Here is a 27570-nt window from a genome sequence, read left to right as displayed (position 1 = left end):
GGGCTAGACACTCACTCAGAACATCACAGGGTACCCAGGGAAACAACACTCGGTCTCCCATCTAACCAAGTGAGTGCGAAGCAGCTACCCATAAAAACGACTCTTCTGAACCAATCACTTATAAAAGCCACCCAGTGCTTCATGAGTGTCAGCTCCTTTGACTTGCATTTAAAATGACAGACCAGTGGTTCCCAACCTTGGATGCACACTGGAATCACCAGGGGAGCTTTAAAAACTACTAAAGCCTGGGTCCCACCCCAGAATTTCTTATTTAATTGCTCTGGATGAAGCCTGGAAGTCAATATTTTTAGAAGCTCCTCAGGTAATTCCAATGTTTGACCAAACTTAAGAACCGTTACTACTCAGTAGTTCTCAAACTTGAAGCTGCATCAGCATCTCCTGCAGGACTTGTTAAAACAACAGACTGCCGGGCCCCACCCCTGGGGGTTCTGATTCAGTAGGCCTGGGATGGGTTCTGAGAATGTACATTTCTAAAAAGTGCCAGGTGACGCTGTTGCCACAGGTTTTGGGAATCACACTGCTTTAAATCTTTAGGGAGAAATGTATTTGAGAAAAAGAAGACATACATCTGGGGAAGGTGTTATAAAAAAACTTCCCTGTTTCAGTGTTTAGAAGGGAACTCCTCAATCCACCATCCCAAGTTAGCCTTTGCCCAGAAGGGTAACTTCAAGCTCTGAGCCCACCTCTCCAGGCCTTTCATGCCCTGCAAGCATGATCTCAGTCCCTACCAGGGCTCCTTTCCGTCAAACGAGCCCATTGATTTGCTACTGTCATTCATTTATGCAGGAGATTAAAAGCCCAATTATCCTCCCCCAACAAAAGGCTCCCTTCTTCCTTTTGATTCACATCTAATGACTTCTTTAGAGAAATCCTAAAATTTAAAAATCTGTGACAATGCACTAACAACAACAACAAAACAGACCCTCACAAAAACCAGCAGCAGATGCCTTAAAAAATGTCATACCCCCTTTTACCCAGAAATTTCAGAAACTTAGCTTCAAGAATCAAGAGAACAAGAAAATAGCTAGATGAATGTTCACAGAATTTGAGAATAATCTGGAAGTACCCACTTTTCAGCAACAGGTGATTAGCTAAATGCATACTCATGCAATAAGTACTGTGCAGCCATTAACGAGGAAATCACAGGGGAATGATGGGTGCTATAGAGATGACATTGGCTGTGGAGTATGGAAGGAGATGAAGAGTACGGGCTCTGGAGCCACAGGGCTTGGCTTAAGAGGTCTGGCTCTACTCTTACAGCCACATGCCCTTAGGCACATCTTTTATCCTCTCTGAGTCTCAGTTTCACTACCCTATGGGGCAGATAGAAATATCTATCCCTTGAGAGGTCGAGGAGGGCGGATCATGAGGTCAAGAGATTGAGACCATCCTGGCCAACATGGTGAAACCCCGTCTCTACTAAAAATACAAAAAATTAGCTGGGTGTGGTGGCGCGTGCCTGTAATTCCAGCTACTTGGGAGGCTGAGACATGAGAATCACTTGAACCCGGGAGGTGGAGGTTGCAATGAGCTGAGATCGCGCCACTGCACTCCAGCCTGGCAACAGAGTGAGACTCCGTCTCAAAAAAAAAAAAAAAAAAAAAAAACAAACAAAACCAGAAATATCTATCCTATAGGGCTGCTATGAGAATTCAACAACTGAATTTATGCATGTAAAGAACACAGAACAGTGTCTGAAACATAGTAAGTGTTCAATTTGAGTTAATGACTACTGTTAAAAAAAAGACTATAAAACAAGGAATCCTGTATGATCTGTATAATTCTATATTTACATATGCACAGCAAAGATTTAAAGACTATGTAGCAAGTTAATGGTTATCTCTGGGCAGTGAGATTTAATTTTCATCTTTTTGCCTATTTGTATTTTCTGAATTTTGTGTAATTAGTATTTGTTGTTTGTGCTAAGAATAAGCTACAAAAGTTTGTATTTTAAAGAAAACTAGGCTGAGCGCAGTGGCTCACTCCTGTAATCCCAGCACTTTGGGAGGCCGAGGCGGGCGGATCACGAGGTCAGGAGATGGAGACCCATCCTGGCTAACACAGTGAAACCCCGTCTCTAGTAAAAATACAAAAAATTAGCTGGGCGTGGTGGCGGGCGCCTGTAGTCCCAGCTACTCGAGAGGCCAAAGCAGGAGAATGGCGAGAACCCAGGAGGTAGAACTTGCAGTGAGCAGAGATCACGCCACTGCACTCCAGTCTGGGTGACAGAGCGAGACTATGTCTCAAAAAAAACACAAAAAAACAAAAAACAAAACAAAGCACAGAAACTAGCTCAAAAGCAAGCTCCTCCAAGAAACTGACATTCTAGCTCCATTCTGACTGCTTCCTTGAAGCCATATGCTATGGAACACTTATGCATCTTATTTGTTCCCAATTACTTTCACCCTAATTAGTAGGTCAGCACTAATAAAGGCAAAGTCACAGGCTCAACCTTGCCCACTGCTCCTGCTCCTCATTCGAGTGAGATTATCTCAGAGACTTACTGAATTGAGTTGGTCCCAAAGGGATTGGGCACAAGAACTTGAGCAGACAACATACACCCTTGATATAAAATGATCATCTTCACATAAAAGTAATGTTAGGATATGTGTCAAGGTTGGTGAAGAATACCTTCCATTTCCCTCCCATGTTAAAAGTGGCAACCATTTATCATATAATAATAATTACAACGACGAGTTACCCACCCCGAGCACTCAAACTAAGTAAAAAACCTAGAGACACATTTTTAAAACTCTAAGACATCCTTGGACCCTCACTGACATAACTATAAAACATATAAAAACCACTCTCACTGACATAACTCCTAAATTCCAGTTTAAGCTGATATTGTTATATAAAGATAACCTCCATTTCTGGAAATGTGGAAATATGGTGGGTTTGTTTTTTCTCCAAATTGTCCTATCCTCTTAAAAAGTTGGGGTCATTGCTAATGAAAATGGCAGCCCTCACAGGGTTCAGGGGCATGCCTTAAGCCCTGCCTGCAAAATAATTGAAGATTGCAACCAATTAGCTCTTATATTCATGAGCTAAGCAAGGTTTAATCTATGATCTCAAATCTTAGCCTGGAAACTGAGCAATTTTAAGCTTGAGTATTATTCAAGGAAAGAAAGAAAGAGGAAGGAAGGAAGGTAGGAGAAAGAAAGGAAGAAAGGAGAGGAGAGGAAAGAAAGCAGACTCCTTACCTTCATGGCTGCTGGAGAAATAACCCCCTCTCATGTAGGATGACTGACAGTTAGGCACTTCTGAAAGGAAAGCAAAGGTGGACACAATCCTGTCAATAGTTTCTGCAGCAGAAGCAGCACATCGGTCAACTGCAGCTCTGTGGTAAAGCCCCTAAACACTCTGGGGTCATGTCTTTTTGGCTTTGTCCTGGGAAAGAGGTGCCATACCAATAAGCAAGATGGCAAACACCACAACCCACCATCTGAAAGGCAGGCTCTCCTAATCAAGGGTCACGGGAGGAAAAAAAAAAGATGTTTCACTCTCATTGTTCACTCATTTTAGCAATTAGTTAACACCAAATCTGGTGAAAGAGCCAATGACAGTGGAAAAAATATTAGCTTTCAAAAGGCCAAGCCTGGTCTCTTGTCCCATATGCTGACTCCTGGGTGTTAGAGTGGGAAAGGGAAGATGACTGCTTTAGATCTTTCCCAATTTGTTCCCCTTTACTCCTGGTGGTCACATCCAATTCTGCTCCAAGAGGTGGGAGTATTTTTAGGCCAAAGGGATTAGCAGACCTGAGGTTAGGAAGCCAGGACTAGCACTGGAAGGGGGGTAGAGGATTGCAGTTTGGTCCATTTTTGCCATGCTGGGACTGTCACATTGAAACCAAACCACACTCAAATGATCTCTTCTTCAGGCATCATGTTATCAGTGTCCATCGAGAGGAAAGACAGTAAGTTGAGTTGTGTCCACGTGGGATGAGCCATCACCCTGGTAACACAACTTGGATCAAAGAATTACAGATATGGTAACATCTGTTGAGTGTCTTGCTTTAAGGGAGTGGAGTGGGGTGCAAAACCCATCAGGACAGATCAAAATGTCAGTCTTAAATGAAAAAATGTTGCTGTTCATGCTACTCCTGAGAAAAATACATCAAAGCTTTCGGCTGATGGAAATGTTTACACACGATCACTACTTCACATTTGGTAATTTTTCTGTCATAAAGGAACAGGTCTCTCCCTTCTGCCTACCTTCCCAGCATTTCCCATAACCAACTGGTACCTGAATAGATCAATCTACGTATTATCTCAGAGAAGGTCAAGAGCAAATTCCATCCAAAACTGAACCCCAACACTCTTCAAGCTTGGACTCAGAGATGTACTTCATACCACTTCTGAATGCCTACTGCACTTCCTACCACTTACATACCTTTTCCGTTTTGTTTTGTATTCTGTTGTGCATAAACATGTCAGCTCTACTAGCTCCTAAGTTATTTGAGGGCAATTCTTATAAAAATTATAAAAAATTCTTATAAAAATTCCTGTCCCCAAGGCCCTGCATGTATAAGACACTGAATAACGAGACAGAAGAAAGCAAGAATGAAGCAACGAATAGCACAATTTGATGCTGACCTGAATCGACGCAGTAATCCCGAGGCTCCTGCTTGATTCCCATTGGTGACTGGAACCCGTGTGCTGGGGGCCCTGGCATGCCCGGGACCCCATGTTCATAGAGTGGGTCATGGTATTCTTGTTTGAATCCCTGAGGGGGCGGGGGAGCTGCAGGGACAATAGGCTCTGACATTTGCCGATGGTAACTGGGGCGATTATCTCCAGGAACTCCTGGCTGAGGAGGGAAGGGGTGGCAGGGTTCAGACAGTTGTCTCTGAAATCTGTAAGAAGAAAGAGGTTTTCGTGGTGAACAAAGACTTGATGAATACCTACTATGATCGAGCACTGGGGACTAGAAGAAGTTCCAATTAATGAAATTATTTGCAAGATACTTAATAATGCTTATTTCTGGACATTTTTACCTTCTTCCCAAAATTACATTGTGTATTTCGAAGCTCTTGAGTCAGGAAGTGGCAAAAAAAAAAAAAAAAAAAAAAAAAAAAATTAAAGCAATGATGTGGTAGCCTCTTTATCTTTCATGTATGTATACTGTATGCACAGTCTATCTGTATAGATGGGCCAGATTATGTATCTGAATATATGAGACCAATTATTTGCAAATAGTACTAACATATACATAAATACGTGTTCACTAGTTCATCCATTCTCTCACCTACAGATAGAAGGAATTTTTAAAGACTGAATACAAACTAATCAGTTAGAAAATGTAGTTAAAAAAAAGACAGAATCCCATTCATAGGAGCAATAAAAAACATAACATTCCTAGGAATAATCAGGAAACGTATAGGCCATATAAGAATAAAATCTTAAAATTGTTTTCTGAGGAAGAGAAAGAAAAAAGATCTAAGAGAAGATATTTAGGACTTTGAAGCTATTGATTCACTGAAAATTAATCTGTAAAAGCAAATGCCTTCCCAACTAACTTGACCAAATGATTCTAAACTTTATTTTGAAAGGACAAAAGGACCCACTAGCTATTGACATATATCATAAAACTACACTAATTAAACAGTAATACAAGGAATTGAGAGACAGGCAGATCAAAGGAATTTAGTGGCAAGCCAAAAACCGTCAAGTATATTCCAAAATTTACTACTTGTTAAGGTTAGCATTTCAAATTAGTTGGGGAAAAAGACCCCATTTTATACAGACACCAAAATAAATTTCACATGGATTAAAGGTTCCAATATAAAAAGTGAAACCAGGCCAGGCATTATGGCTTATGCCAGTAATCCCAGCACTTTGGGAGGCCGAGGTGGGCAGATTGCTTGAGGTCAGGAGTTCAAGACCAACCTGGCCAACATGACAAAACCCCATGTCTACCAAAGTACAAAAAAAATTGGCCAGGCATGGTGGTGGCTCACGCCTGTAATCCCAGCACTTTGGGAGGCCAAGGTGGGCAGATCAGGAGGTCAAGAGATTAAGACCGTCCTGGCCAACACGGTGAAAACCGTCTCTACTAAAAATACAAAAATTAGCTGGGCGCGGTAGTGCATGCCTGTAGTCCCAGCTACTCGGGAGGCTGAGGCAGGAGAATCGCTTGAACCTGGGAGGCGGAGTTTGCTGTGAGCTGAGATTACGCCACTGCACACCAGCCTGGTGACAGAGCAAGACTCTGTCTCAAAATAAACAACCAAAACCCCCCCAAAAAATTAGCCAGGCATGGTGTTGTGCACCTATAATCCCAGCTACTCAGGAGACTGCAGCATAAGAATCACTTGAACCCTGGAGGCGAAGGTTGCAGTGGGCCGAGATTGTGCCACTGCACTCTAGCCTGGGTGACAGCGCAAGACTGTCTCAAAAAACAACAACAACAACAACAACAACAACAACAACAACAGTGAAACCATAATATGAAAGTAAATATATATGAAAACTTACAAAACTTAAGAGTGAGGGAAAACCTAAGTATCTTACCAACAGCAGAAATCATCAAGATAAACCTGGATATATCTCACTGTATAAATTTCTGTAACTTAAAAAGACACCAGAAACGAAACCAAAAGAAACACATCAAACCAAGGGGAAAGAAACACATCAAACCAAATGCCAGAAACAAAATCAAAAGTAAAACTGAGGAAAAATCTCCACAGATACAGCAATCTCATTGTTGACATAAAGAGCTTTTAGAAATTAACAAAAGATGAATATCTCAAGAGGAAAAAAATGGGCAAAGGACATAGGAATATCCTTACAGAATAGGAATGGTCATAAACAAAAAGTTTAACTCATTAGTAATTAAAATGTAACAAAGTCAAAAGAGAAGTATTTTTTTCCTTTTAGCTTGGAAGATGAGCAGGCAGTTAATCATTCTGTGCCAGGTACCTAAACAGCACTTCAATCACAGATGATGTGTAACTACAAAGATGGTCACCAATGCAGCTGTCTAACAAGGAAATCAGCTATATATATTGTGATAGTCATTTAGTTGAAAGCAACCATTAGAAATTACATAATACGTAAATATATAACGGCTTGGAAAGGTATTTTTGACATATTCAGGAAGGTTGCGAAACAGTACATAGAGTATCAAAGCTTAGCAAAAATAAAAGTAGTAGTATGGTGTCATATAAAACCACAGAAAGATTGACATTTAAATATCAACACTGCCTATCTGTGGGGTGGTTATAATTTGAGGTGAATTTCTTTTTTTGCTCATCTATAGTTTGATAATAAATATGCACTGTTTTTATAACAAGATAGAACAATAAAACCTGTTGCTATTATTTGAGTTTCCTGAACACTCTTCAGTTGTCAGATAGATCCAGATGCATGCCAGCTGCCCTTTCCCTGTTGGGTGTGCAGTGTAGAAGGGAAAGCCTGCCATCTCTTAGTAGGGAAGTGACCAAAGGCAAAGTTTCTTGGCTTCGTTTGCTTATCTGTGACATAGGGATGTATTATCCTCCAAATGCTTCTGAAATGGTGAAATACAATCATGTGTGTAAAGTATGGTTTCTGCCACAGCCATAATTGACAGACTGGGATAGAGTTTAGGAAGGTGGCTGTGGAAGGTTAGAGATGTGTGACCCTCAGTCCATGAAATACACAGGAAGCACTAATCTATGTGTATAAAGAAAAGCATTTGTGAATATATACCCTCAGGTAGAAAGTAGGAGCCAAGGTTCAAGGGAAAATAATACAATCCTATACTATTAAGGTCTTATTCTCTACTTTTAGCTTGAATTCTATTAATTCATAGAATTCTTGAATAGCTTTAATAGTTCGAATTTGATTTGAATCAATCTGTGGGAACAGGTGGCCAGCAGATTTCTAGAACATCAAGATGTACAATCTTAAACTGAAGAGATCTGTAGGCAGATAGGACACTGTTTACATCAGGGTATAACACAGCACAACATGCTCTGTCTTTACTACTCTACCTAAAGCATAACGGTAAGATCATTTCATAATAGGAGAACTACTGGGCAATTTACATGTACTTATCCTTTTATCCCAGACATCAAAAGCCTCAGAAACCACCTGGCCAATGTCTTCAACAAGTTTTACCAACTATTGAAGGTTCAGTGGGCTGACAGCCTTTCACGGGTCACTGAATGCCCTACAGCAGAACTTCTTCGGGTTGCTGTTACTTAAAGAAACCTTTCAATGGTTTTTAAAGAAGTGTAAATTCCCAACTCAGGTTTACACTTGACATTTAGAACACAGGCACCGGCACCGTGTCGCAAACCTAAAGGGAATTCTTTCAGAAAATAAAGATGAAGTTTTTTTTTTTTTTTTAAAGACAGAGTCTTGCTCTGTCACCCAGGCTGGAGTGCAGTGACTTGAGTGACTTGATCTCAGCTCACTGCAACCTCTGCATCCTGGGATCAAGCGATTCTCCTGCCGCAGCCTCCCAAGTAGCTGGGATTTTTAGTAGAAACGGGGTTTCACCATATTGGCCAGGCTGCTTGAATTCCTGGACTCAGTGATCTGCCTCTTTCAGCCTCTCAAAAGTTTGCTGGGATTACAGGTGAAAGTCACAGTGCCTGGCCGATGAAGATACTCTTTTTATTTATTTTTTTTTGAGATGGAGTCTCACTCTGTCATTCAGGCTGGAGTGCAGTGGCATAATCTTGGCTCACTGCAACCTCTGCCTCTCAGGTTCAAGCAATTCTCCTGTCTCAGCCCGGCAAGTAGCTGGGATTACAGGTGCCTGCCATCATGCCTGGCTAATTTTGTTTGTATTTTTAGTAGAGATGGGGTTTTACCACATTGGCCAGGCTGCTTTCGAACTCCTGACCTCAAGTGATCCGCCCGCCTTGGCCTCCCAAAGTGCTAGGATTACAGGTGTGAGCCACCGCGCCCGGCTGAAGATATTCTTAAGGCCTTATTTTTGTAAAGTGCCCAAATCTTGCACTACTTGAAAGGAATGGTAAAAACACCTTCCATTTTCTCTCCCTTTCCCCTCTGCCACTATTCCAGCACCTTCGAAGGTGACCTCCAGAAATCAGTTCCTTTGATAGCTCCGAGTCGGCATGTGCTGCTCAGTTCTGTAACCAGAGCCTCTGCAGCTGGCAGGCCGATGGCCTCACTTCCGCTTAGTGCTCATCTTCTCACCTTCCACAATGAAACTCTAGAGTTGGCCTGGTATGGCCTCCTCAGGAAAAGGTACTTCCACATGGGCACTAGCCAGCAACCTCATCCCCTCCCCGCGGCATAACTTTAAGGATGTGCAAAGCTTAGAGGCCTGTGATCTGCAGAACAGATTCTATAATTGGGATTGCTCTGTACTGGTTTGTTTTGAGAGAGCGGGAGTGGCCAAGGGGGATCTCAGGGGTAGGTCACAAAGCCAGTGTATTTGGAAGAAAGATTCTCAGAGCTTGCTGCTGATAATGTCTTTTATGTGCAGAGATTAGTAAAGTCATTCAGTCCTTGTCCTCAAAATACATCCTGTGAACTTTACTCACTGACCTTCATTTGAACCCCCCTCCCTTCTCCAGTCCTTTTGAAGTATGTGAGAATGTGTTGTATACATAATACAACCATGACAAAGATGCCTCTAATTTACCAAGGCAGGCAATCACTTTCAGTGAAGGCACAGCCTGGTTCCTACCAAACCTCTTCTTCCTCCCCTCCCTCCACTCCCACCATTAGCCCAACAGAGCGCACGTGTAGGGAACTCACATTTGGTGAGCACAGGGAGACTTCTGAGTCTGAAAAATCTTAAATTCAATAGGTCACAGTTTAAGGCTTTTTCGGTGCAAGTTTATTTAAAGAACCAGTTATTTATTTATTTGTCAGATTTATATAGCGCCTTTCCTCCCACGAGCTCACCCACACTCCCAACATTTGGTTTACGTTATGAAAACCGTTAGATGCTTTTTCTGCATTTCCTTTTTGGTTTCTGCTGCCAGCACACAGAGTAAACACAATGCTGACAGGAAAAAAAAAAAAAAAAGGAGAAAAGGATCTCACAAAGGCTATACGGTGATTATGGGTGCCAGGTGAGGCAGTGACCGTTTAAAGGCCGGCTGAGAAATGATACATAAAATCTGCCAAGAAATCAACATCATGCACTTAGTACTTCCGTTAAGGCTCAGGGAAGAAGATGGAAAATCGAGAAGCAGCATAGCTGGGTAAGAGGCTCTGGCTGTGAAGTCAGAATATCCTGGGCTGAAATCCAACCTTTACCACTTAGTAGCTGTGTGACCTTGTATGAGTTATCTAACTGCTCTGAAGCCTCAGTTTCCTCTCCAAAAAACTAAGGACAGCCAGGATACCTTGTAAAGATGATGTAAGATAATCTATATTATAAGGCCCAGCCCTGTTACAACACCGGTAAGTTCTCAATAAACATTATCTTCAACTGCCCCACCTTCTCCCCAAAACTCCCAAGCTAAAATCAGAAGATATGCAAATATGGCCGGGCATGGTGGCTCAGGCCTGTAATCCCAGCACTTTGGGAGGCCGAAGCGGACAGATTACCTTGTGAGTTCCTTACATGAGGTTGGGAGTTTTGAGACCAGCCTGGCCAACACGGTGAACTGAAACCTGTAACCGTTTCACCGTTGACATGGAGTCTCGCTCAGTCTAGGCTGGAGTTCAGTGGCACCATCTCGGCTCACTGCAACCTCTGCCTCTCAGGTTCAAGCAATTCTCCTGATTCAGCCTCCCAAGTAGCTGGGATTACAGGCGCCTGCCATCCCACACGGCTAATTTTTTTGTATTTTTAGTAGAGACAGGGTTTCACCACGTTGGCCAGGCTGGTTTCAAACTCCTGACCTCAAGTGATCCACACACCTTGGCCTCCCAAAGTGCTAGGATCACAGGCATGAGCCTGTTGCAGTGGCTCAGGCCTGTAATCCCAGCACTTTGGGAGGCTAAGGCGGGTAGATCACCATGTGAGTTCCCTACTACATGAGGTCGGGAGTTTGAGACCAGTCTGGCCAACACGGTGAAACCCCATCTCTAGTCTCTACTAAAAACACACAAAAATTAGCCAGGTGCAGTGTCAAATGCCTGTAAACCCAGGTACTTGGGAGGCTGAGGCAGGAAAATTGCTTGAACGCGAGAGGCGGAGGCCGAGATGACACCACTGCACTCCAGCCTGGGGGTCAGAGCGAGACTCCGTCTCAAAAAAAAAAAAAAAAGCAAATAAAAGAGAAGATCTTAAGGAACTGGGAGACTATGACACACACAAGCCACACACAAATCAAAGGAACCCACTGTTTGCCTTTTCAATATCCATTCTCCTTTTTCAGAAAGAGAATGGTGATTTTTTGTCGGAGGTGGCAATGTGCCAACTTCACAATAATGTTTATTTTCCTGAGATACAACGAAGAGCCAGCCACTGTCCCTAAACATACACCAAAGAACTCTGAAACAACTCCGTAAGGCCTGCCAACATTGCTGAGACGCAAATGGGCCCACTTAAACTGTGAGAAGACATTGAGAGATAAGGAACAAAAAGCATGTCCTTTCTAGGCCTATATGTTCGTCTGACTTCTCAAGATCAAATATGGGAGAGGGATGGTGATGAAACTAAGACATGTCCCCAGGATATCAGATAGTGAAAGTATTAGTTGTAGATATAACATTAATAACGTTGGCCGGGCGTGGTGGTTCACACCTGTAATCCCAGCACTTTGGGAGGCCGAGGCAGGCAGATCACCTGAGGTCAGGAGTTTGAGACCAGCCTGGCCAACATGGGGATACCCCGCTTCTACTAAAAATACAAAAATTAGTCTGGCATGGTGGTGTGCTCCTGTAATCCCAGCTACTAGGGAGGCTAAGGCAGGAGAATCGTTTGAACCCGGGACAGGGAGGTTTTAGTAAGCCGAGATCGCACCACTGCACTCCAGCCTGTGCGATGGAGTGAAACTCCATCTCAAAACAAAACAAAACAAAACAAAAAATATTACTGTGATGATGAAAGATTAGGGATAAAGGGAGTATTACATTTTAAAAACTTAACATTAAACAATGAAGTTTCTCAGTTTGCGGTATCTACATCATTTAAGGAAGCGTCCTTTAGTATAGTTTGTGTAAAATAAAAGTGATTTTTAAAAAGTAAAATTGTCATAAAAGCTAACATTTACTGAACACCTTCTCTGTCCAAGCGTGATTTTATTTAATCCATCCAATGCTTCTATGTGGTGTCTATTATCCTATTTTCAGATGAAGAAATCAAAGTTTGGAGAAGGTGAGTGCCTGCCTAAGGTCACACAGTAGCAGAGCAGCAATTCAACCCCAGATCTGTCAGTCTGTCCCACTCCAGAGCCACTGGTCTACAGTATTTCTACAATCGTTTTAAAATAGTCTCTGGAAGAGATTTAAATAAAAATCATATAGTCCAGGCAGCCAGAAAAATCCCGTATGTTTAGAAATTAAGAAACGTATCTATAAAGAACTCCAAGTTTGAAAGAAATAATAGAAAATACTTGGAGCAGAATTTTAAAAATACTGCAAATCAGAACTTGTGCAATGTATCTAAAGCAGAACTTGGATAGGGAGATCAAATAACTGATTGTCCAAACCAAGATCCTTTGGAGAGTATAAGAAGAAGCTATTAGCAATCACTTCTAGACAAGGCATAGACAGACCATAAGTGACTTGGCAAACTTCCATGTACAGTCACCCCAGCCTTAAAATAAATTTTATACGGTTTTGTGCTTATATATTATAAAGAAAAAGGGCTAAAAATTAGTGAGCTAATCATACAACAAAAGAAGTTGGAAAAACAGAATAAACCCAAAGAAAACAAAGAATAAAGTATTTTAGTGAGAGCAGAAATCAATGAAACAGAAAACACCCGAGAGAGAGTAGTAAGGCCAAAAGCAGATTTGTTGAAAAGGCAATATATTGTCTGCCAAGACTAAGAAAAAAAAAAGGTCTATATAAATAATATCAAAAATGAAAAAGACAACTACAGATGCTATAGAGATTTTAGAAAGGGCACCACGAATAACTTTATGTCAATTAATTTTAAAACACACAAAATGGACAACTTCTTAGAAAAATTTATTTATTTATTCAACTAAATAGAAATCCAGGGCAAAACTGTAAAATGTGAAGACACTGAGCCAGTAATTAAAAATCTTCCTACAAAGAAAATGTCAGGCCCATATGGTGTTACCAGTAAATTCTTCAAAAAGTTCAAGGAATAAAGACTTCCAATTTCCCATGAGATATTCTAAAATACAGAAAGAAGACACCCTCTACTCATTTGATGAATATAACCTCAATGCTAAAACCTAGCAAGGACAATATAAGAAAGAAAAATTGTGTACTTTCTCAATCATGAAGACAGGTGTGGAAGTCTTACATATTTATATCAGAAAACCCAAATTCAGCAATGTACAAAATATAATACACAATAAACAAGTTAGGGCCAGGTGTGGTGGCTCACGCCTGTAATCCCAGCACTTTGGGAAGAAGATGGGGTGGGTGGATCACCTGAGGTCAGGAGTTTGAGAGCAGCCTGGCCAACAAGGCGAAACGCTGTCTCTACTAAAAAATACAAAAATTAGCTGGGCATGGTGGCTCCCGCCTATAATCCTGGCTACTAGGAAGGCTAAGGCAGGAGAATTGTTTGAACCTGGGAAGTGGAGGCTGCAGTGAGCCCAGATGGCGCCACTGCACTCCAGCCTTGGCGACAGAGTAAGACTCTGTCTCCAAAAAAAAAAAAAAAAAAAACAAACAAAAAAACAAGTTAGCTTTGTCACAAGAATGCAAGGTTGGTTTCATACAAATCAGTGTAACTCACCATATTAAGAAATTAAAGGAGAAAATTATTTGATCATCCCAATAGAGGCAGTAAAAGTGTTTAATGAATTTCAACCTCTATTCATGTTAAAAACTTTCAGTAAACTGGGGATAAAAGGAAGTGTCCTTTAGCTTGTTAAAAGGTAACAAGAAGCCTACTGTAAACATGATGAAACGTTAAAAACAAACCCTCTTAAGACTCAGAACTAAAAAAACCTCTGCACTCTAACCATTGCAAGAACATTATTCAGTCTGTCAAAGAAGGTTCCATTAAGCATCCATGAAACTCGGTTTCAGATCCCAAAGTGAATTTGTGCTGCATACACAACATGCTATTAACAGGCGCTTGGAGAAGAGACGCATCAAACACATTCACTTTATTCCAGGCCAGGCTACATAAATGTGACTCACAGTCAAATTCATTCCTCTCTAAAAATTATTATACTACAAAATCTGAAGGACAAAAGTGAATAGCAATTTACTTTAAGGAGAGGAAGAAAAAACGAGGAAAAACAAGTATATTAAATCTCTTAATTTATCTAGCATCCTTAAGGAATTGGTAGTTTTTGTTAAATCAAAATTCTACAAAACTTAGCCCATCCCTTTAAGCTTTGAATCCTCAATAATAACCACGGAGGGAGACGCTCTTGACATTCTCAAACAGCTTAGGCTGTTTCCTCCTTCAGAAGACACTACCCAGTTGACCTTTTCCTGATGACTCCAGCACAGCACATTATGTTCTGTCAATTACAGCGTGCTAGCCTACCATAATACTGATGCCCTTAGGGGCTATCTAGAAGCAGAGGATTCTTCTACTACAGGAGCATTTTCTTAAATGTTGCTCTGCTTCTTGGGTTTTAACCTCTTTTGTTGATGTCAAGTAAATGACAAAGCAGTGTGTTCCAAAATTCTTAGACATACATTTTTCTTAGTGGAGCTTCTTCAGTTGAATTGCAGGGCTTTCCTCAACACAAGATACAATGAGATATGGTTTAATAAAATCCAAAAATATATGCAGCCAGTACTATAGGCATAACATAGGAATATTTTTCTAAGTTCCTCCACCCAGCACATGTAAACATCATAAATAACACAATGAGAAAACTCTCAAGATTGGGAAGGCTGAAGGAAAAAATATTTCTCCTCTTCCAGGAGCAGCCAGTCTTTCAGGATAAGTGGAACATGTCTGAACATGTCAAATTACATATCTTTTCCCCTCTCCTTGCGGGGAGGAAATCACCAGTATAAATCATGGCTTTCAAACACAGTATTTATCTTCTAAAAATAAACTGAATTGTGAAGAAGTATATGCTAAGACTATATAAAACATTAAGAATGTACTTTTTTCTTTATTATTTTCTTAGAGATGGGGGTCTCACTATGTTGCCCAGGCTGGAGAGCAGTGGCACAGTGAGATCATGGGAGTTTTGACCTGCTCTGTTTCTGACCCCTGGGCCAGTTGACCTCTGCTTAGGCAACTTGGTGGTCTCCACTCCCAGGAGGTCACCATATTGTTGCTAAACTTAGTGTGGACACCTGATAGATCGGCATAGTGTACTACAGAGCCCAGGACTCCCGGGGTCAAGTGATCCTCCCGCCTCAGCCTCTCGAGTAACTGAGACTACAGGTGTGTGCTGCCATGTGCGGCAAGGATGTACTTTTGACTAGATTACATTTTAGTTATTTACAGCATAATCCAGCAAATTTCCATCACTATCAATAAACATATATGGAGGACAAATAAGATACAGGGCTAAATGTGGCCTAAAGAAAGGAGTCTAAATCACAGGTTTTTATCCTCAAAGAGCTTACTCTATTCAACTGAACAGATACGGCACACCCAGCAAAACAAAAAAGACACATGTTAATAAGCACATGGGTTTGGATTAAATGATATAGGAATTTATTAAGATTTTGTAGTTGAAGAGATAGATAGAACTTAAAAGTATAATAAAAAGAGAGATAATGTTCAAGGTCAAAACAAATTTATCAAGGTCAATTACGCAGTTTTTATAGTAGACATTAGTGGGTGTAAGCAGCCCAAATAAAATCATAACTGAAACAAATGGCGTAATTATATGTCATGAAAGTTTTTGGTTGCTGAATGTAGGACCCTGTATTTGGCTATGTGAGCTTTAGAAAGTCCCTTAACTGTGCTGAGGCTTGATTTCTAATCTGCAAAATGGTTTTTTTTTTACTCTGCCTATGTCACAGGGCTGTTAAAAGTTTCAAATGAGACTCTATTTACTTCTATCATGCAAAATGCCATGTATTTGTATTAGGGATTTCGTTTTGAAGTAATAGTCCCTCAATTTTAAGTTCTAAGCCAAGAGATAACCTAGTCACCAATAAAAGTAATCTGTCCCACTTTTCGGCAGGCATAACAGTTATTAAATGCATGATTATTAAGCTTGATATTATCCATGACTGTAATTTCTATTACTTTTACAAAAATCAAACCAGGGATTTTAGTCTGTCTCATTTTCTGTGTACTATCCAGTATCTAAAAGCAAAATCAGTCATGTTTTCGGTGTGTTTTATGTCACACAGATATCAAGTGGATGACCATATTAATAGACAAAGGCAGTAGAAACAAAATTTGGTAATATATGCTTTAAATAAAGGTGGGGTGGAATAAGGATGAGGGTAGAGAGAGCTGCATCACAATTTCTCAGAGTGTGACAAGACTATATCCAAGCCCCACCCCCAGGCCCACCGACTCTCTCTCTCAATGTTAACAAGGAATCTGCATTGAAAAATCCCCCCTCCACACTCCCGCGGGGACTCCTGTGCATTTTCAACTTTGAGAGGACAGCACTCTTGTGTAGAAACCCAAGTGCCCAAGTGTTGTTTTTAATCGATTTGGTAGCCTACAGAGTACCTCCCCCTTTACCTCAATTATCTCAAGGATAGTGCGTGTGAGAACTTTGAATTTTAGACCCATCAGTCCTAAAGGCAGAGTATAAGAAGTAGTAAGTCCAAAATGCACAGGCAGACTTCAAGGAGGAATCACCCAAAAAAGAAATATCTGCATTCTGGTTCCCTCCTCTCTTCCTTTCAACACCCAAGGGCAAATAACTCATCAATCCCAGGAATCCAAACCTCCTTCCTTCTCAGGAGGCTGGGTGGACTGGAGGCAGGCTTATTTCTCAGCTGAGACTGGGGCTACCGTCTCCCAATTCTCCAGGAGAACTAGGATACTTGTCTCCCAACTCAGTTAACTGTTAATACAGTATGTTACATAAGCCCCTCGGATAAAGAACAAGGATTGAGGGGGAAATATTAGATAAAGGAATTTTCTTTTATACTTCATGGTACAACAAATAGAAGTTTGCTAAGAATTTCAAATACTGAATATATACCCGACCCCACCACTCCTCCCCAGTTTCCCCATAACCCTTGCAGAAAATCAGCAAGATGCTGTTTAAAAACACCAAAAAACCATTGAAATAAAAATGATATCTAGGCCAGAGTTCACAAATTGGCAGGCCTGCGGGGTGATTTTGCCCAGAGAAGTTTTGTTTAGTCTGTAGAGTGATGTTGTTTTTAATTTGAATTAGTTGCCAACTTGAAAAAAAAATCTACAATTTTTACATAAAAAACCAAGTATCCAAACTCTCCTGCACAAGTACAGGTTGTTAGTACAAGGTAACAACTGCCAAAAGCTCAGAGGCAGCTGTGTCTTCCAGATGAGCCCCGGGTGGCAACAGAGGCCGACTCCCGAGCCAGCCCCCCACCAACTCCATCAATGCTCACCCCTTGAGCCCTGTGTAACACGAGTGTTCCATGTCCCTTGGCCTAACCAAGGAATAAACAGCAACTAGCCATATTCTGCCGTTCTTAATGGTGACTTTCAGAGCAAAATGGGAAGTGGATCAGAAACAGACAAAGGGACCTTATTTTTTTCCCTGCATTTCATCTAGAAATAAAGTGATCTCCAAGTAAATACTGGCAGGCATCTGGAATGGACCAGGCCTGGGAAAGGTACACTCATGTATTTTCCCTACTTCTGCCCCATTGCTGCCCCCCACACCATCTTGCATCCTTTGGTAATATTGTTGACAACTACCCACCCACGGTTATCTCCTTATCCCAAAGAAACTTGAAATAAAAAAAGGCCCCCAGCACATCTTCTATGAAAGAAGGCCACAAGCATCAGAGATTCTAGAATGCCACAGATAATAAACTTAGAAGGCTGGGACTTTAAGAGGTCAGGTTTGGAGTGCACAGAGAAGGTTCCCTTTACACACTTTTTTGATAAATGAATGACTCTGGACAAGTTACTACTGATGCCTCCATGTCTGTAGAAATATAAAAACCACCTGCAGTGTAACCAGGAGATTTCTATCTCAAAAGCAGATGTATAAACAAGGTCCTTAGCTAATCTCCTACTGTTAAAACATGTTAAAGTCAGATGAGTAATACTACCTTGTATAACTCAGCAATCGTCCCTTATATGTAAGTGAAATAAAGTTCGATTCTATTAATAGTAGGCAGCATCCAATGAGGAGTCAGGAACCTGCCCTCAGTGAGGGACAAGACTATCCTGGCAAGTCATTCTTCCTCTAGTTCTGTGAGAAGGGAGAATACCAGTTACCTCTCCCTTACCTACTTCATAAGGATGTTGTAGTCCATCAACCATCTGGTGTACCCTGGGAACAGGGTAGTATATAAACAGTCATATTCATATTGCTATTAGTCTTGCCTCACAAGCTGCCTCAGTGCAATCATAACTTTTTAGGAACCTGGCAAACAAGAAAAACTGCTTCCCCTCTCCCACTGAGAAAGGACAGGGATGAGGGAGGCAGTTAAGGAAGAAGGCCAGATCAACACCCACCTCTGTTCTGATGGATACTGGTTTTCAGGCATCATCTTTGGCATCTGCAGGGGTTGATGTGGTGGTCGGGGGACCGCAAATGTTTGCTGCTGTGGTCCAGGCTCTGGAAGCGAATGGGGGGCAGGGGCGGGGCCCACACCTTGAACAGGGCCAGCTGCAGGGGCGTGCGCTGAGGTGGGCAGAGTTGCCTGAGGTGGGGGAAATAGGGGATTCTGATGGGTGGGTGAGAGGGGGGTTGTAGGAGGGGTTAATGGCTTGAACCCAGAGGGAGGCTTCCTATCATAGGCACTGTAAACAGAAAAAAAGAAGGAACCATTAAGCTGAAATGAAGCAATTAGCATGGTTACCAGGTCCAGCAGAAAGCTAGTTTGCAGCCCATTGTTGCCAGGAAATAACAGCATTAACATAGTTAAATCGCTCATAGCCCTGAGGGGATATTTGTACCTCCGAAAAGTGACAAACACACTGCGTCACAGGGACTTGTTTAACACTTCTAGTGATTTTTCTCAAGGATAATTTTAGCCTCTGCTTCCGGTTTCCTTTCTCCCTCCTTCTAAAAGAATTCTCCGTGTATGCCTGTGTAGGGTGGGTGGGTGAGGGGAGAATTTACGCTTTGCCAGGTGTTCTCTGGTCCCCTCTCCTAACTATTCCAGGGTTCCCAGGAATTAGTCAGAATCTGTGTTGAAGGTACGTCTGTGCTGTGACATCATTTGAATTAACAACTCTTCTCCTCCCCCTTTCAGGCAAATCTATGTTTATCTTCTAGAGCAAAGAATGATTTAAAATTAAAGCTTCATTCCTGGGGCCTGGATATTCTTAAGTAAAGGGCACAAGCTTCAAGACTTTTTCATATATTCTGATTTGGAGATTACTTCTTTGGTGCTTAAAGTTCACATTAACATATGATAGACATGAAGAAGTATATATTACCTGCCTCAAAGCCACAGATCAAATATCTCAGGATTGAGACTCTTTCCCTAGAAGGACTGGGTACCCTATGAACTTAGTGCCCTGCGGAGCCACAAGGCTTTAACGGTTTTCTTTCGTGTGCAGTACAATGATCCCAAGGGAACTATGCTACACCTGGAGGATGACACTGCCATGAAAGGAGGATGTGTTCTACCCCAGGGTCTGCTGGGTAAGTAACACTGGGAAGGAACATTCAGGTTGATGGCTATTTCCAGAGACTTTCTGGGCAGCCTTTCTTCGACTCCACCTGCCCACTTACCAATAGTTGTAGAGGCACTTTTCTCCATAGTTAGCACCAAGAGCCTGCTCATGGCTACAAGACGACAGCTCAGAGGAGGGGCTGTGCAGCTCCCGTTTGATCTTGGTTGGAGGTGGGGCATGAAGCACCACTGAAATCAGAAGAGGGATGAGGGGGGAATAGAGAGAGAACAGCTGATTAACAGGGAGCGCAATGCTTCCTTCTGCAAACCTTCTAACTAGCTGATTGTTCTTGGAACTCATGTCAAGTCACATGTCAGAAAAAGCAAAACGATTAAACACACAACCTCCCATCTAAAGCCAATTAAATTCTTCAAAGTCAGAAGTCATCATCTGACACTTTTAATTAGCCAAGTCTTTTTTCCCAAATTTCTTTGTTCATGGGTCTTGCCTTCCAGAAGCTGCAAAACCCTTAAAAACCTTGCAGGTAACGGGTCTCCACCAAAAATGCAAGTGGCTGCAGACATGAAGAATTTTGTTTCCAAAAAGGACGAAATGACCAAAAATGTGTTGGTAGACATTACCAACACATTTAAGCTTATCAAAGGCTTAAAATTGCTGTGGCAAATATATTTCTTATTTAGATGCATATTTACAAATTAAATATAGAATTTTTAAAAAGTCCTTCCTCAAGTAACTTTAAATATCAGCTCTCAGCAAGAAATACTCAACTTTAGAGGCATTCCAAAAATTTTAAAAGCAAAGGAATAAAACAACAGACCAATCCACTACCTAGAAAAGGCTAATGAATACAGAAAGCAGAAAGCCTGGCTACCTTTGTGCTTACATCTGCTCCCGGCCTGTCTCAGTGACTGACCAGCAAGGGTGGGTTTGTATAACCAGTCCTTTCATAGATGGTACAGTGAATGTTCCTGAATTCATGGAATACATGTATGGAGCTACTGCTTTTGGTTTGGAAGCCAACTACATATTCCATGTAGGATCCTGAGAGGGCAGAGTAACAAGAATTTTTCAAATCAAGGTGATTTACATGTAGTGGCCAAAAAAAAAAAAAAAAAAAAAAACCGAAAAAAAAAACCCAAAGAACAAAAAACCGAGTTTGCCTTTTCTGTCTTCTCTAGTAGCTAAATTGTTGCAGAGACAGCATTTTATCCAAAGTGGAAAGATGCATTTCACGCTATAAGGGCTGCCTTCTAATTGAGTTAGAACAATTAATTACTCCTTGTCTAGCTACCTTGGAAGGTGGGGAAGGAGAGCAAGTTAAGCTTCTGTGCTGGCCACTGGCCACTGTATCAAAGGTCTCATTAAATAGCTAACTACAGTCAGTGGTCTGGTGACCCAATAACATTTTCAGTTTGACTCAATGTTTACACCTGAAACATCTTTAGGAGTTAGGTTAATTCTTGGTAATTATACTAGGTAGAACTAGCTAAACAAATCATCACTTCTCTTTTTTTTTTTTTTTTTCTGAGATGGAGTCTCACTCTGTCGCCTAGGCTGGAGTGCAATGGCAGCGATCACTGCAATCTCCGCCTCCTGGGTTCAAATGATTCTCCTGCCTCAGGCTGCTGAGTAGCTGGGATTACAGGCGCCCGCCACCACGCCCAGCTAATTTTTGTATTTTTAGTAGAGACAGGGTTTCACCATATTGGCCAGGCTGGTCTCGAACTACTGACCTCCTGATCCGCCCACCTCGGCCTCCCAAAGTGCTGGGATTACAGGCGCAAGCCACCACGCCCAGCCTAAACAATCATCTCTTTTCTATTAATATCTGATAAGACCGAACAATCTTCCAGTCAACTGGCCTCTCAGGTGCCTCTATAATCCCAAATTCTGAATTCAGGAGTGAGTATGAGACAGATGACTCTATCACAGATGACAAGGTTATAAAGCAATGTTGCTGCAAAGTCCTGCAGTGACTGACTTGAAAGGACAGGTTTTCATAATTCCTTTCTTACATAATGCCAACTGCTTTTCCTGAATACATAAAATAAGCTGAGAACTAGCAGATTATATTTAGAAGTCATTAGAGTTTCTCTCGTGATTTTTTGATGGTGACATCATGGCAGCCAACACTCAATTGTTATCAATTGTTTCAAATATTCACACAGAAAATAGCGAAGCTTGTTTGAATGTTGCTAGTAAATGAGAATTTGACACAGAAATCCCTTTCTCCAACGCAGTAGTCTGGCAGTTCTCAGCACTGGCCCTTGGTCACTGCCCTTCCTCTCGCCAGTTTTCTGCTATAAAAGTTTTGGCAAAACAATGAGGAAAGGTAATGATGACCCAATTTGAACAAAAGCTACATGTCCTTGAAACATCTACCTTTCTTGCTTTATCTAAAGATAGTCATTTGCAATCACTTTACCTAATTGTTTGGAAAGAAAACAATTAGTGTATTATTCAATGGTCTGATTTCAGGTTTTAGAAGTGTCTTGACATTGTCACAATATTATTACAACAGTTACCAATTCTGCTGACAAGTCTAACACCAGAGGGTAAGCCAAAGTTGCCCAGAAAGAAACATTTTGTATTTGTTTCGGGAACTGCACATATCTAAAAGGATCTAAATTGCCAGCGAATTCTGATGTCTTGATTTCTTCAAATCTAGACAGTACTTAGTGTGTACCACATCATTTTGGCTCTAAATTATATAGTACCTTCTACCCCAAAATGTCTTGTATGTGCAATAGTATATTCTTTATACAAAGGGGGAGTTCAAAAAGTATTTGCGTGAACAAATGGATTGTATTTCCAATTTGTTCTTACCCTTGAAGGCAGGGACCACATCTACCCTACAAGGCTGGGTACAATGTTAGTTATACATACTTTTCCCACCCAGGATAAAACATGGCAGGAACGAGAATGGAAAAAGTTTCACAGATCTACACTGACAGGAAAGCCACGAGGGGCCCTGTGAGTGGTGAGGAACAAGGCTCAGCTCCTTAAAGGTCTGTAGGACTAGAGGATGTGTGAAGGAGCCTAATTCTGGCATGTGTTAGTCAGAGATAGTGGTGTATTTAAAGCAGGAACTCAGAAGCCCAAGGAATGCTCCTTGCTTTCAGTCTGTTTCTTCATTTGTAAAATGAGGTATGCGATGCTGCCTTGAGAAATAAAGAAAAGGGCACAGCACCTTGCAGATGGTGCTATGATGTTGTGTAATTATACCCTGTGCTTTCAAAAACAGTATTTACCTTTGCACAGCTGACTTACTAGATGATGACAGGACTATAAAGGATGGCAACAAATTGGAATTGAAAAGGGATCATGAACTCTTGAGGAAGTCTGAAAAGAAATGCTAAAAAAAAAAGTTGACATTTGAGCTAATAAACATCTTCTGCAATTAGAAACTTTGAGTTTAAACTCAGAATTGTAGAAGAGGGCCCACCAAGTCAGGGGTGTCCTGACAATAATTCTTGCTGAATGGGGACTACCCTCTTTGTCATGAAGATCTTTCTTTCCTTCATCATTCATTCATTCATTCATTCATTCATTCATTCATTCATTCATTTATTCACAGAGTATGTTCGATGGGCCAGGTATTCTGGATGTCAGGGGTATATGATGCTACGCAAAACAGACATGGTCCTTTGCTCATGGCCTGCATAATTTAGTAAGGCATCTGACTTGTAGCATCTTCTCAACGATGCAATTAGAGATAGATTAGGGCCCCAGTATGCTGAATTCAAGTCCTTACATTTATAGATAAGGACCCTGAGGCCCAAAGAAACTAAAGGTCTTAGGCTGCTGCTATTCGAGGGGAGAAGAGGCAAGGGCCCCTGCACCGTCATTGTAGTCATCTTCTACCACACTGACAGAAACGCAAGATATTCCACTCGCTCACTTTGTACATTCAAAATAGAAGGCATAAACCTTTTTTTTCAACTAAACAAAAACACCACTTACACCTGGTTAAGAGAAAATGCTCTAGAACAAAGGGAAAATAGTTGAGAAGAACTAATACCTCTGGAAAAGAACAGAGAAGGCTGATCAAGAAAGAAGCAGCCAGCCAGACCCCTTACCATTTCCTTTATGCCTAGTTGCCCTTATATACCTAATTTCATTCAATCTTCCCAATTTAATGAGAAAGCTATTAATGCTTCCATTGTCTTCATTTTACAAACATGAAAACAAGGCTCAAAGTCACTTGCCACGGTTTCACAGCTGGACAGTGGCCAGGATTCCTACCTATGCCGTTCTTAGTCTTTTCATTCTATTGTCTCCCAGAAAGAATCTGAGAGAAAAAAGACCAATCAAAGAGGGAATAAAAGAAAAAGGGAAAGAGAGAAGGAAGACAATACAGGAGAAGAAAACAGAAGGATACTTTTTTCCAGCTCTCAGGGCTGTATCCTCATGTTTACCCTACACTCTCCAGTGCCCTAAATCCACTCAAGGACTTACGCCTTTGTCTGGCTCTAGGAGACCAAAATTAACCAGGATCTCTATTTCACCTCCGTTGTCACAGGCAATGACATCCCCGACTCCAGTAGCTTTCTTTTTTTTTTTTTTTTTTTTGTGAGACGGAGTTTCATCCTTGTTGCCCAGACTGGAGTGCAATGGCGCAATCTCGGCTCACTGCCACCTCTGCCTCCCGGGTTCAAGTGATTCTCTTGCTTCAGCCTCTCGAGTAGCTGGGATTCCAGGTGTGCACCACCACAACTGGCTAATTTTTTGTATTTTCAGTAGAGATGGGGGTTTCACCATGTTGGTCAGGCTGGTCTTGAACTCCTGACCTCCGGTGAACCGCCTGCCTCGGCCTCTCAAAGTGCTGGGATTATAGGTGTGAGCCACTGCGCCTGGCAGCCTTCACTTTTTGTAATCCTTGCCTCCCATTCTAGCATTCCATCTAAAAGGTCTCACTCTCCCTTCTATAGTTAAGCTGATCAAAACCTTCTGCTCATTCAGACAGTTGCCAGCACTTCAGAAGACCTGGTGTCTTCTACAGCCAGTCACTACTACCCAGACTCTGCACTGAAGCCATGGATGCCATCTCTCTCCTCAGAAGCCCTGCCCCGCCCTGAAACTGCTTCTGGACAATTGTCCTGCTACCACCACTGAGGCAGGAAGACCTTGAGTGAGCTGTCTGGACCCCGATTTGACTATAAGAACTCTACTAAGGATCTATGCGCAAATATATGTATGACAGTCTTAGCTCGTCAGGGGTAGGAAAAAGGGCAGCTAGCTGATAAGATGTAATTAAGTCCGTATCTGTGGGTATGCACAATCAAGTATATGTATTGCCTTGCAGACAACCGTAACACCATTTTAAATTTAGATGTGATGCCCACAAGTCAACCAACTTCACAGTTGCTTTTCTTATTAGACTAGGGAACTCCTTAGATTTTTCTATCTGACACAGGGATCAAAATCCAAGCCTGGTCCTAGCCAATGCAATAAGGCAAGAATAATAAACACAAGGCAAATTAGAAAGAAGGAAAGAAATCTGTCATTATTAACAGGTGGCCTGGTTGGGTACATAGAAAATATAAAAATGACCACAAAGTATAAGAATCAGTAAGCAAAGTCATTGGCTATGAGGTCAACATGTTAAAAAAACTTTCAATATACAGTAACTAAAACAATGTGAAATTAAAAGCATACACAATATCAACAAAATCATCAAATACCTAGGAAAATGTCTAATAAAAGATATATAACATGTCTACACTAGGCCAGGCATGGTGGCTCATGCCTGTAATCCCAGCACTTTGGGAGGCTAAGGCAGGGCAGATCGCTTGACCCCAGGAGTTTGAGCCCAGCCTGGGCAACATTAACAAAATCCCATCTCCACAAAAAAATACAGAAAAAAAAAAAAAAATCAGCTGGGACTGTAGTGTGTACCTGTGGTCCCAGCTATGAGGGAAGGTGAGGTGGAAGGGTCACCTGAGCCCGCGAGGCTGAGGCTACTGTGAGCTGTGATCATGCCACCGCACTCCAGACTGGGCAACAGAGTGAGACCCCATCTCAAGAAAAAACAAAGAAAAAAGATACCTACACTGAAATCCACAAAACACTAAGGAAAATTAAAGAACTCTCAATAAATGGGAAGGATAGATCATGCTGGTGGACTGGAATGCTTCACATGATAAAGATACCATTTCTTCCCAAATTTATCTATAGGTTCAATGTAACCCCCAACAAAATCTCAGCATTACACAGAAGGGAGAATGAAGAAATTGCAATTATGCTTAACAATATAGATGAATCTCACAAATATGCTGAGCTAAAAGAAGTCAGGCACAAAAGGGTACCTGCCACGTAAGTCCATTAATATAAAGTTCAAAAAAAGACAAAACTAATCTACAGTGTTTGAAAGTCCGGAGGGAGGTTACTCTCGATGGGCTGGTGCCTGTTAAGGGGGCACAGGAGTCTTCTTAGTCTGGTAAGTTCCATTTTCTGATCTAAACGCTTACACTGTTTGTGAGAATACATCATGCAGCTATACTCTTGTGATTTCTGTATGTTACTTCGATTACATTTCTACTTTTAAAAAAAGCAGCCTGGTCCTCATCAAATAGCACCACAGAGTTAATACTAAGATTTATCAAATTTTAGAAAAACTTTCTTCTGTGATGGTCTAGAAACAGTCTTCCAAAGAAACAACTCAGTTGTTTTAAAATAGAAAAAATTAACTGGTCCATTCAAGAGAAATAATAATTCCCTCTGCTGACAAAATCTGTTTCCTGCCCACAAGTACAGGCCTGTGGACTGTTCAAGGCAGCCACCCCATGCCCGTGCTAACGGTAAACTTCACTATTACAGCCCCAAGGATCAAGACGTAGGAAAATACTTTTGTTGGATGTTATGATGAACGACAGTTCCATTCAAAAGGATTTTTTTTTTTTTTTTTTTTAGAAAGACAAAACCCATCTTGTCTAATAAGGCTTTCTTTGGTGTTTCATAATCATCAAAGTTTCAGTTTGCCACAGACTTTGTTGTGAATACATAAAACATTTATGTAGCTGCTGAGTGTTAAAGAAATTGCCAATTAGTTACCCTGCGGTTTGAAGGGGAGAAGGACTAAGCGTATCCGGATTTCTCCTACTTCACACACAGGTTCTGACCGCCTTCCACCAGCTGCCATACTTCAGGTTCTGTTTTGGGGTTTTCCTTCTCCCTTCTTCAGTTTCATTTACCTTCATCTGGGCCAGACTCATCTTTCCCAAATCAGCTGTGCAGGCCTGACGTCCAGGGAAGACCTTATTTGGTCACACACTATAGCCATGATCCTCTTACTTCACATGGAAAGTTGTGTCTCATGACAGAAGTTGACCAGAGCACTGACATGTGCTTCTGAATGGTGTGTCCATGAGGCTGCAGCTCAGGGGGCTGGCCTAGGTCTCCAGAACCTCCCATCACACTTGAACAGATACGATGTGGAATGTACACAAATAGTAGTGACCATACACTGCTCAGGGTCCCAGAGCCACCATCCTGAAATGAAGGCCTTCTCCTAAGTCTCCTGGCCACCAGCTTTCTGGGTCACTGCTCCTCTCTCTGACCACTGCCATCTCACATCCCTTCCCTCTAGAGGAAGAATTACATACTGTGTAGTCCAAGAATGGGGGTGGGAGGGGAGAGAAGTCCGAGACACCTGCCCATACTATTAATATTCTATGGTTGTAGGAGTGAATAGAACACAGGGAAAGAAGGCAGAGGAAAAGATGATCAAGAAGAGGGACCTGGAAATATAACAAGGACACTGGCAAAACAGAACCGAAAAAC

The 27570-nt window shown here is 41.6% G+C and overlaps 1 protein-coding gene across 1 annotated transcript in view; it reads right to left on the bottom strand.

Moving 5' to 3' along the window:
- Positions 1-27570, bottom strand: part of ETV5 (ETS variant transcription factor 5) — a 63062-nt gene that overhangs the window by 15065 nt on the left and 20427 nt on the right. Inside the window, exons 6-9 of the mRNA XM_010376601.2 lie at positions 19886-20015; positions 18658-18945; positions 4617-4876; positions 3225-3284 (exon numbers count right to left, since the gene is read on the bottom strand). Coding sequence (XP_010374903.1) covers positions 3225-3284; positions 4617-4876; positions 18658-18945; positions 19886-20015 — 738 coding nt within the window. The remainder of the gene's footprint in view (positions 1-3224; positions 3285-4616; positions 4877-18657; positions 18946-19885; positions 20016-27570) is intronic.

Source organism: Rhinopithecus roxellana, chromosome 1, assembly GCF_007565055.1.
Source record: "Rhinopithecus roxellana isolate Shanxi Qingling chromosome 1, ASM756505v1, whole genome shotgun sequence".
Taxonomy (NCBI): Eukaryota; Metazoa; Chordata; class Mammalia; order Primates; family Cercopithecidae; genus Rhinopithecus; species Rhinopithecus roxellana.
The sequence above is the reverse complement of the archived record's forward strand: the minus strand, read 5'-3'. Positions and strand labels throughout refer to the sequence as shown.